General features: G+C 44.5%; 1 protein-coding gene across 3 annotated transcripts in view; it reads right to left on the bottom strand.

Moving 5' to 3' along the window:
* Window positions 1-1368: 1368 nt before the first annotated feature.
* LOC134408684 (dipeptidase 2-like) overlaps window positions 1369-12206 on the bottom strand; it is a 31664-nt gene continuing 20826 nt past the window's right edge. For all 3 annotated transcript variants that reach the window (XM_063141055.1, XM_063141056.1, XM_063141054.1), the window contains exons 10-11: window positions 8244-8379; window positions 1369-5631 (exon numbers count right to left, since the gene is read on the bottom strand). In XM_063141055.1, the coding sequence (XP_062997125.1) occupies window positions 5446-5631; window positions 8244-8379 (322 nt within the window). In that variant the 3' untranslated portion in view covers window positions 1369-5445. The remainder of the gene's footprint in view (window positions 5632-8243; window positions 8380-12206) is intronic.

A 12206-nucleotide genomic window follows, 5' to 3' on the forward strand; every position in this document is an offset into this window, starting at 1 on the left:
ATAAAAAACCAGCAAAGCACTAAATCATGAGTGGGGAATCTTAGACTTGGGCCAAATACCTGACGTGTGCAGGCAAAGTTGCGTGATGAAATGTCCACTAGAGGGCACTGTCCCATTCCACTGCATTGAGGCCGTAAAAGCCAAATGATCGCTGCTCCCTTCCTTGTGCAATTACCGCTCATTGCCGAAACGGAAGAGAAGAAGGAAGCAGAGTCACGGTAAGGGAACACAATTTCCCCGCTGTCAGAAGGAGCCCCTTGTGTCAAATCATTATGAATGTGGAATTCTTCTGACTGGCCTTCCTTCTTCTCACATCAGTTCATTGGTTTCTGTTCACCACTCTGCTGCTAAGATCACCTTCTTGGTTTGCCGCTCTGACCATGTTACTCCACTTCTGAAATCTCTTCATTGGCTTCCAATTCACCTCAGAGTCCAATATAAACTTCTCCTGTTGACCTACAAAGCTTTTCACGGTCTAGCTCCTTCCTATCTCTCCTCACTCATCTCACACTATTGCCCCGCTCATGCTCTTCGCTCCTCTGATGCCATGTTTCTTACCTGCCCAAGGGTCTCTACTTCCCTCGCTTGGCTTCATCCATTTTCTTTCGCTGCCCCTTACGCCTGGAACGCTCTTCCAGAACATTTGCAAACTACAAGTTCAATCACAGTTTTTAAAGCTCAGCTAAAAACTTTTCTTTTTTCTAAAGCTTTTAGAACTTGATTTTGATCTTACTTTTATAATGTTAGTTTTACTCTACCCTGTGCCTGTTTGGTGCATTCTCTTCCCCTCCTTATTGTTTTATTATGATTCTATTAGAATGTAAGCCTATGCGGCAGGGTCTTGCTATTTTATTGTTTTACTCTGTACAGCGCCATATAAATAAATTAATAATAATAATGAATAAAAAGCAGGAAATAATACTATGAAAGTGGTATATGGGATGTGGATTGTGCCCTAACAGTTATCAGTGCACTTCAATACCGCTATAAAGCAGTAAGGCAGATCTAGCCTTGGAGTCCAAAACCATCATTCCAGTGGTCATGTCGCTTTCCACCAACCACCACTCATTTGGTAGTTTCCTGGCTTTTGTACAGTCTTTCCTCCATTTTAAAAGCTTGAACCGCCTTTCCTAAGGCTTAGTTACTGGCAGTTAAAGTGTTAAATGGCAATATGCGGGTATATATTTTGGCCCCACCCCCTTTGCCCTCAGCCCTGCCCACCACAGGAATGCAGCCCCCCGGGGGGGGGGAGCTTCTCCAACTCTCAATTGGGCTCTCATGGGGAAAGAGGTTTCCCCTCCCTGCGCTAAATATAAACAGCAAGGGAGAGAGAGCGAAAACCACTCAACCCAAAAAAACTGCAAGGAGCAGCATCAAAGCACTTTATAAAACCCACACAGCTCATCAACACAGCAGGTCAATAACAGGCCAGAAACGGCTCAACGTAGGATGAAAGGCTGTCAAGCCTACTGCCTCTGCTACTGGAGGTAGCACAGAGCCCTCAGGACTGGCAGCCATTGATAGCCTTCTCCTCCAGGAATTTCTCCACCCCCTTTTTAAAACCATCCAAATCGGTGGCCTCCACCCCTACCAAAACTCATTTGTAGTGACTTACATTGGTGGTGTGTAAACTGTGCATTGCTTCCTGCTTTTTTCCTACGCTCCATGCAGGAGACTGGTCTTGAGAGGTACGTATGACTTGCATTCCTACCTGACTGTAGTCCTCTTCAGGCATTATGCCCCTCACCTGATGAGGGTGAGCCTGGGGCTGCACATGCGAGTTCTCCCCTCTCTATTGCATCACTGTGTCCATTCCCACATTGCGTTGGGAAGGGAATCTTCCAGGATTCAAAATTGTACGGGAAGCCTCTGCGGATAGAGAAATCTCCCCACTACAGCATTCCACCTTCCTGGCTTGTGTTGTGGAAGGTGATGAAGCGAGTGATGGGACACAACAAAGGGGGTGAGGCGAAGTCCTTATCTTTGCTGTCCTCTTCATACAGTGGTAGTCTGCCGGAGGGGGGGGAAATGCCTGAATAGGGCTCTCATAGAGTTATAGAATAGTAGAGTTGGAAGGGGCCTACAAGGCCATCAAGTCCAACCCACTGCTCATTGCAGGAATCCACCTTAAAGCATCCCTGACTGATGGCTGTCCAGCTGCCTTTTGAAGGCCTTTAGTGTGGGAGAGGCCATGACCTCCTTCGGTAATTGGTTCCATTGTCACACTGCTCTAACAGTCAGGAAGTTTTTCCTGATGTCCAGCTGGCTTCCTGTAACTTGATGCCATTATTCCGTGTCCTGTATTCTGGGAGGATCGAGAAGAGATCCTGGCCCTCCTCTGTGTGACAACCTTTCAAGTATTTGAAGAGTGCTATCATGTCTCCCCTCAATCTTCTCTTCTCCCGGCTAAACATGCCCAGTTCTTTCAGTCTCTCCTCATAGGGCTTTGTTTCCAGACCCATAGTCCTCAGCTATCACTTATTGTTAGAAACCATACCATGATACAAGCAGGATAACATGGTCCGTAAGATCATGTGTGTGCATTACAGCTCATCCATGGAATAGGATACATGAACTTTCCTCATGGTTCAGTTTTGGTCAGGACAGAAAACCGAGGATAGTCAATGAACAAAATATGTTGCCCAAATGGCACCATCACAACCTCTGTGTGCTACAGAGAAGGTATTGGGACAGTGTCCACTTTCCAAAGGGGGATGAAAAGGCAATGTTCTATGCAGAATCTAGTGACCACCTTCAAACTTTGGATTAAAGCTTAAATGTAGACTGATTCACCCAAACATGATGTTCGCTGCTTTCATAAGGACATTGGGTGGGTGAACCCTGCTAGGTCAGTCAAATGAAATTGCTTTACACATGTCTGTGGAAGATTTTACACATCTTTGCAAAACGATGAGGTCTTCCACATTTTCTACAATCTTTTCCATGTGCAGGACTTTGTCTTATCTTATGGTTGTTACAACACCTGCAACAAAACTTTGATCTTGAAAGAAAACTTGAAACGGGTTTCACAATCTTCTTTTCAAAATATCCATTTGTTTCTCTGCTGGTCCCAATCCTTTTAATTGCTTTACAGTCACTTCTTCTGCTCTGCAAATATCCACAGCTTTTTCCAGGGCATTTCCCTCGGCATCCTTGCCCTGAAATTCTCCGCTCTTATTCCACAAACGATTCTATCTCTCATTAGAGACTCACGCAGCAGGCTAAACTCACATCACTATGCCAATAACTTCAAATCAGATCACAGAGGAATTAATAGGCTCTTCCTCATTTTAAACTCTTGGAGAAAACCAACCTTGTGTCTTTCATATGTAACATGTATGAGGAAAATCACGAGAGGGAGTTTGGGAAGGAAGATAGTTGAAGTATGAATATAGAACAGAATGATTTTTAGAAAGATGGAGCTGGAAGAGAAACCAGTAATTACATCTAGGGGAAGAATAGTGAGAAAACTACTGAGATATGGATAAGGAAAAGGTAGATGTAATTATATGTGTATATTTGGCTTGTGTTACATGGAGGATTTATTTGAGTGTTACACTGATCAGTATAAAAGGACTCACCTGATATTTTAGGCAGGCATGAACAGGGCTGGCGCTACCATATAGGCGGGTCAGGCAGCCGCCTAGAGCGCCAAGGTAAAGGGGGCGCCAAACGCTGCACCCGGAAGCCGTTCTCCCACAGCGGCTCTGAGAGGGCGGCTTCTGGGTGCGCTGTTCCAAAGCCGCCCGCCTGCCCCAGTGTCCTGGCTTCGCTTCGACTGGGTGCCCACCAGAACACTGGGGTGGGGGGCGGGCAGGTGGCTTCAGAATGGCACACCCAGAAGTCACTCTCCCAGAACGCCAGCAAGCGAAGGCGGAGCCCCAGTCTTTGCCTCATGTCGCCATCATGCTTGTCAGCATGAGGGCGACGCGACGGAGGGGCGGGGGGTCTCAGTTCGCTCCCTGTCGCAAGCGGATGGGTCGTCTGTCCCAGCCGCTTGTGCCGGCAAGCGAAGGCGGAGTGCCAGCAGTTGGCTGATTTGCCGCCCGCTCCCTTCTCAGCACCACCGAAAACTCTGTTGCCCACCACACCCCTCCACCTTATACCTACCATTTGGTGTCGAGGGAAGGGAGAACACCGTGCTGCAGCCAGCAGTAACAGCTCCATGGCCGCCTCCTCACCCGGCAAGGACCGAGCAAGCGGCCCCACAAATCCAGCTCCAGCGCCTCTAGAGTCGTCGTCTGTGAGAGCCGGTATGTGAGGGAAAAGGGCAACGCGAGTGCTACAGGGAGACCGAGGAAGTGCACCACTGAAGGAGTGGGTCCACAGAGATAACAACCACCCCAAAGCCGGAGGGGAAGGACAAGAGATGGGCACAGTGCGCCTCCTGCGTTCAGTCTCAGCCACCACCGCCTTCTCAACGCCGGCTTGCACAAGGAGGAGAATAAAAATCGAAGTTGGCAAAAAAATTGGGTGTGTGTGTGTGTGTGTGTGAAAGTAGCTCACCTTGCCTAGGGCACAAAATAGTCTGGCACCGGCCCTGGGCATGAATTTTAGTTTGTACTGTGACTCACTCAGTAAAAGCTATTTTTTGGTATCTGTGTCTGGTGGAGTGTTCTGTTTATGCTCAGAAACACCAAAAAATGCAGTACAATGCTGCAAACAGAGTTTTTTTTCCTCACAGTGAGCAGTGTGTAATTAACAGTGCTGTCCTGAGCATGTCTACACAAAAGTAAGCCTCCCTCAGTTCCATGGGAATGACTCCCACTCAGGTAAATGCAAATAAGACGGAGGACTGCAGATGGGAGTAAGTCTACTTGAACTAAATGAGACTTCCTTCTGAGTAGCCATGTCTAGGATTGGGCTGTTAGTGATATAGAACAACATTAGACGAGCATTTTATAGCACATTCGGATCTTCGTGGGTCATTTTGTTGATGCAGTGATCTTCCTGCATGTCTTCCTTCTGTTGTTTTTTCTGCTACAAAATAAGACTTGGAAAATCCAATTAGTCTCGGCTACAATGATAATTGGTGCTATTGCCTGCCGTGTGCAGGAGAGGTTGCGCTATAAAAACAGCCACTGAATGGGCCATGTGGTCGCGGCTTGCTGTCTCCTCCCCCTATGTGATTCTGCCCATCCCTGTTGTGGAAGAGAAGCAGGAAGCAAAGCTACGTTAAGGAAATACGATTCCCCCCCCATCTGAAAACACTCATAGACACATGCGTGAACACACCCTTTTGCTGAACATGGTGCATGTGGGTGTTTCTAGAAATTAAGGCTCCTTGGGCACGGGTCCCAAACAATCTCCTCCATCGGTGGAAATAAAGGAGAAGGCAGAACAAATGTCACACACAGTAGCATCCAGTGGCATTACACGTCACCACGTTGCACGTTCACCTCTGGGCAAGCAGGTAGGGTCATTCCTCTGTTGCCGGAGATCATCTCAATGTAGCACAGGGAGCACCACAATAGCGAGTACTAGACTGTTTGTTAGTCCTCCCAAACGCAGTCCGTAGGAACGGCCTGGCCGAGGAGATGGGAAGGACAGTTCTAAGCGACAGGCGTGCTTGACCTGTTCCGGAGGTATTTCCGCTTCACTTGCGTTCCGTGACAAACTCTCCTTCCGTATCTAGAAGAATGCAAATTCAGTTCTAAGTCAGAGAATAAGACCTTCATAACTGCTATGAACGTATGAAGCTTATTCCATCTTTGGTCTCTAACAGGCTGTCCCCATCTTGTTTTTGTAATAACAAGTACTTTATTCAGCCTTCTTCACCACAGTGCATAATGCTCTTTATCGCCCGCTCTGGCAGCCTGAGAGAATGCATCCTTGACTATTTCTATACATCACTGCACACAGCCTTGTTCTGTCCATCGCTCTTGCCTTAAAACTCCCACACTCCCCAGCCAGCATGGCCAATAGGAGTTGCAACCCAACATATTGAACAGAGCCATGTTGGGGAAGGCTAATTTGACCCCATTCTGGACCTGGGATGTGGAAATGGTGGCCTTCTAGATGTTGGATTCCAACACCCATCAGCCCCAGCCACCACTGCCAATGATCAGGGGTGGCTTGAGCTGGAGTCCAACAATATCTGGAGCAACACAGGTTCCCCACCCAAGGTGTCGTTGGCTTATTTAATCTTGTCTCCTTGGAGTGGCAATGGCTCACTAGGGCATGGGGGGGACACCCAAAAATTTTGGGACCTGTGGCGACATTTGGGAAGTTGATAAACTAGCTCCCATGGAGGATGTGGCTAGTCACATGATGGCTGCCATGGTTGTCAGGAGGTATGGGGTGAAACAGGGCGAGAGAAATAATGAGGACAGAGGCTGGGAGGGAGGGGCATGGAAAGACTTGCTTCCTGAATTGCCTAATCGTCTTCTGTGCACACAGACCTTTCCCATTTGCTCTCTCACTCTCTGGCACCTCTACATTAAGGGAAAAACCCACACGCTTACCAATTACCGCCCCCCCCCCGGTCTTTTCGTATTCACTACGGGTTCCTTTAAATGGCGAGCAACAGTGACCACGTGATTTGTAAATGAAAACTTCCCTTCTGGGCAATGTTCCATAAAGTTCAATGAAAGAATGCCATCTAGTGGTGGAATTAATCCTGCGATTATTTTAAATGCTCTGTGTGTGTGTGTGTTTAAAGAAGCGAGATTAGAGGGGGAGATGTCCTGGGGCCGATCTACACCAAGCAGGATATAACACTTTAAAAACGGTATGAAAACGGTATTTGTAATGTGTCCTGGGCCTGGACAGTTGTCATAACCATTATAAACTGTTCTAAGCAGTAGTGTAGATCCTGCCCTGGAGGTTGACATCATGTAAATGACCCGCAAACTTCCATGAGAGGCCAGTCATGAGCGTGTAATAAATTGCTCATGTAGAGAAGCTAGCTTTTTCCATTCCCAGCCTTTAGCTTCACTATTTCTCTCCCCTAAACCCTTTCCTCAGTATTTGTCTCCCTTCCTCAATCCTAGCTGCCTTTTTTCTCTCCCTTCCTAGGTCCTAGCCTTGCTATTTCTCTCCTCCACCTCTTTACCTCACTTTTTCTTCCCCTTCTGCAGTTTTGCCTTGCTTTCTCTTCCTGCCCGCTGAACTAGGTTGACCATATGGAAAGGTGGACTGAGGGCTCCTGTATCTTTAACAATTGTATGGAAAACGGAATTTCAGCAGGTGTCATTTGTAGGCATGCAGCACCTGGTGTAACTCCCTCTTCATCACAACAGTTAAAGCTACAGGAGCCCTGCCCTCTTTTGTAAAGTGACCAGATACAAAAGAGGGCAGGACTCCTGCAGCTTTAATATTATCACGGGATGTCCCCAGTGTGTAATGCCAGTGTAGTGCTATAATTCTACCAATGGATGACACCGTTTCACTGAGCATAATAGCATTGCCAGGAGGGAAAGTTTCAATTCAAAATCATGTGGTCGCCATCTAAAGAAGCCAATCCTAAACATGGAAAGACTCTAGAAAAAGAAACCCTGGTAAGGTTGCAGGTTTTTTCTTTTAATGTAGAGACACTTATAGTTCTTTATCTTTAAAACTGACCAGGATGGGACAACCCTCAAATAATAGATGCATCCAAATAGAGGTCACCCCATCCAAATGGTTAAGCAATCCACTCCATCAGGGGCGGGGGACCTTTTTTCTGTTGAGGGTCACATTCTCTTGGGGAGAAGCCTATCAGTGGCAGATCCAAAAGGAGGTGGAATTACCCCCTTTTCTCTTTCTGCCTCACCCTTCTCTTTTTTCTAACACCTTTTTTTCTTAACACCCCTTCTCTCTCTCTCTCTCTCTCTTTCTCAACAGGCTACCAAGAGAGGGACTGCTCTTGCTAGAAGTCTGAATTCTGAACTGGTTGCATGGAAAGGGCTTTTTGAAATTAGGCTAAAAGCAAGTGAGGGAGGGCACGTGAAATTAGGCGGACCCCATACTACACCAAGTGTACATCAACTTGGTGTACATCAACTGTTGTTTTTATACTGTTGTTTTTATGTTTTTGATGGTTTTTTTAAAAATTTTGTATACTTTTTAATGTTTACTATTTTAAACTGTTGTAAACCGCCCAGAGAGCTTCGGCTATGGGGCGGTATATAAATGTAATAAATAAATAAATAAACTAGCATCCATCATTAGCAACTGAGCCATGCTATAGTGAAAGGGCAAAGGCAGCATGGCTCAGAAAGATGTTGTTGTTCTTGTTGTTGTTGTTATTGTTATTGTCATACTTTTTCCACTTCCTGGAAAACACGAAGGAAGTTCCCTCTCAAAACGCCCTTCAGTTCTTCGTCAGTCCAGCCTCTCTTCAGCAGCTCCTCGATCAAGGCTGGATATTTAGAAACATCTTCCAGTCCCACAGGGAATCTATCAACAAAGAAATTTCAGAATGACACAGAACAAATGGAAAACGTCTTGGTCAGCAAAAAACTTGCAAGAGCTCTCAATGCAGAGTTCAGTTAACGGGGAAATCACTCACCAGGGGATATTTACAACTTTGCTGTGCTAAATCAAACTCAGGTAAGGGAGTAATGCTATTGAAGTTTAGACAGGGGAAAAAAGGCATACAACTCCCAGCATGCCTCAGTCAATGACTGGAGAATGCTGGAAGTCATATGACTTTTTTCCTGTCTAAACTTGCATGGGATTGCACCTCAAGTGTCCAAACTGGAGAACTTAAGAACATAAAAAGAGGCATGCTGGATCAGACCAAGGGTCCATCTACTCCAGGGCCAGATCTACACCAAGCAGGATATAACAATTTGAAAGCAGTTTGAAAATGGTATATAGAGTGTGTGTCCTGGGCTCCAACAGTTATCAATACCTTATAAACCATTATAAACCAATAGTGCAGATCCTGCCCAGCACTCTGTTCACACAATGGTCAACCAGGGATCCAGACGCCGGACATTTATTATTATTATTATTATTATTATTATTATTTATTTATTTATATAGCACCATCAATGTACATGGTGCTGTACAGAGTAAAACAGTAAATAGCAAGACCCTGCCGCATAGGCTTACAATCTAATAAAATCATAGTAAAACAATAAGGAGGGGAAGAGAATGCCAACAGGTACAGGGAAGGGTAAGCAGGCACAGGGTAGGGTAAAACTAACAGTAGAAAGTAACAGTAGAAGTCTGCACAACATCAAGTGTTAAAAGCTTTAGGAAAAAGAAAAGTTTTTAGTTGAGCTTTAAAAGCTGCGGTTGAACTTGTAGTTCTCAAATGTTCTGGAAGAGTGTTCCAGGCGTAAGGGGCAGCAGAACAGAATGGACGAAGCCGAGCAAGGGAAGTAGAGGCCCTTGGGCAGGCGAGAAACATGGCATCAGAGGAGCGAAGAGCACGAGCGGGGCAATAGTGTGAGATGAGAGAGGAGAGATAGGGAGGAGCTAGACCGTGAAAAGCTTTGAAGGTTAACAGGAAAAGTTTATATTGGATTCTGAAGTGAATTGGAAGCCAATGAAGAGATTTCAGAAGCGGAGTAACATGGTCGGAGCGGCGAGCCAAGAAGATGATCTTTGCGGCAGAGTAGTGAACAGAAACCAACGGACTGATGTGAGAAGAAGGAAGGCCAGAGAGAAGAAGGTTGCAGTAGTCCAACCGTGAAATAACCAGCGCGTGAACAAGCGTCTTGGCAGAAGAGACAGACAAAAATGATCGAATCCTGGCAATATTATACAGGAAAAATCGACAAGATTTAGCTACTGCCTCAATATGAGGAATAAAGGAGAGCGAGGAGTCGAATATAAAGCCAAGGCTACGAGCTTCCTTGACCGGAGTAAGCGTAACATCATTGACAGTAAGTGCAATAGCGCAGTAGGTGCAATAGCACCCTCCCACCCATGTTCCCCAGCAACTGGTGTATATAGGCTTATGCCTCTGATACTAGAGGTAGCACATAGCCATCAGGACTAGTAGCCATTGATAGCCTTCTCCAGGAATTTATCCAACCCCCTTTTAAAGCCATCCAAATTGGTGGCCATCACCCCATCTTGTGGTAGTGAATTCCACAGTTTAATTATGTGCTAATTATTTAACTAGGCATCTAATAATTTCCTCCACCTTGAACTTGTTTTTACAGAACAATTCAGAGATTTAATCCTAGCCACGTCCAGAGGGCCTTTTCTGGTCAGAATATGACTATTTTCACAAGTGACAAACTTGTTCTCTCTTCTTCCTAAAGTCCCAGACTCTGAAAGCAGATGTACAAATTACACTTGGCACAGGACTCTTCTAGAAATAACATATGCAAAGCCAGCTCAAGACATTTTCCTGGCTGCGTGGGCTGGCAGTGGCATCTTACATTGTTGGAGAGTCTAGTATGACTTACAGCAGAGTTGCCTTAGATAGAGAAAGTGTGGCAACACACCATTTAGTATTAGAGGGAATTAATGCAGGCTAGAAGCAGTTTAGAAGGTCAAATCAAGTTACTTTAAAAGTCACTTGAAACTATTCAACTACAAGCACCTGCTGAAGTTGGTGAGTGACTATAAGTAAGTGAATGAATGAATGAATACCTTTATTGAATAAGTCTACTGACCATTTCAAAAAAATCACATATTATTAAAAACAAACAAATACTTAAAATTTATGATTTAAAATTCTAAAACAATATACAGTTCATAATTAATACATTATATATGACTAACAGTTAATAAAACCCCACATATATTGCAACATTTGATAAAAACTTATTAATTAATCCATTTTTTCTAATTCTTTTTTCCTTATACTGGCTGCTTTAAGAGCGAAGAGAGCAACCCTCTGGGTCACAAAATAGTTAGAACCGCGTAGGAGAAAGGCCAATTTATCCTTGGCTGACCAGTCTCTCATGCGTATTAAAAACATAGATAGATAATGTTCTCTACATTTTGAATATAAACAACATTCAAGTAAATAGTGAGTTAAATCTTCAATTTCAGGGTTGCCACATATACATAGCCTATCTTTCGATGGGATACCTTGGAATCTACCCTGTAACATCATTGTGTCCATCAGCTCGAATCGAAGCCGGGTAAAGGCTACTCGATGGGCCCGTTTCATAACAAAAAACAAATATTTTTCTTCTTTGAAATGGAATTTTGTTTTGGCTAGCCATTTCATGGCCCTTGATTTTGACACTGCCGCTATATCAGACTGCCTTCTAATATCTGAAATCCTGAGTTTAATGGCATTTCTTATATTGGTGTTTGAAATGCTAAGTGCCTGCAGACTAAAGCCATAGTTTGGTAGCATCTTACTAAATTTATAAAGCCAGGAAGTTTTTAAAGGTTTGGCCATCTGCTCGAGAAGACACATCTTTGGAAGCCTGGCTTCATTCATCGAAACTAGCTTGAACCAATAATTAAATAGCCTACAATGTATTTGGTCTAAAACAGCCAAGATACCTAATTCCGATCTAAGCACGTATGCTGGACAGGCAAATGCAACCCCTAGAATCATACGAAAGAAACGGTTTTGGACCCTTTCTATTTCCCTACTTTTAGAAAAGCCCCAGATTTCAGCCCCATAAATTATTATCGGCAACACTTTAGCCTTGTACACATTAATTACTGGCAAAAGAGAACCAGGATGTCTATAATTCAAGAGCTTGTTCAAGGATTTTGCACACACCGTTGCCTTTAGTTCGTTTCTTTTTAACTGCAGTGCCCAAGAACCTGAGGAAGTAAACTCTAAGCCAAGATAGATAAATGAATCCACCTGGTCAATTTCATTAGAATCCAAAACCCACTTATATCGCTTCTTTTTCTTTCCAAAGACTAACACTTTTGATTTCTTACCATTAATTTTAAGTATTTGTTTGTTTTTAATAATATGTGATTTTTTTGAAATGGTCAGTAGACTTATTCAATAAAGGTATTCATTCATTCAAGTAAGTGAATGCATCAGATCTGGTTACCTGTTTTCCTGAGGAAGAAAGCACATGCTGCTTGTTGCAAAGAGGAAGAAGGGGAAGGAATAGGAGAAAGGAACTGATCAAGTTACAGGACAACAAGGGGGTAAACAGCACAAGTGGCTGTTGACAAGTGTCTAGGAGCATGCAGAGTTGTTCCTATTATCCAACATTGATCTGCCCAATGTGATGCTGTCAAGAGTCAGGGCACAGGGAAAGTGTTCTATTCACTGAGGCAGAGGTGAGGACAGGGAGAATATTCAAGGATGCCATTTTCAGCAGCAGCTCAGTGTG

This window comes from Elgaria multicarinata, chromosome 14 (assembly GCF_023053635.1).
Source record: "Elgaria multicarinata webbii isolate HBS135686 ecotype San Diego chromosome 14, rElgMul1.1.pri, whole genome shotgun sequence".
In the NCBI taxonomy this organism is placed as follows: Eukaryota; Metazoa; Chordata; class Lepidosauria; order Squamata; family Anguidae; genus Elgaria; species Elgaria multicarinata.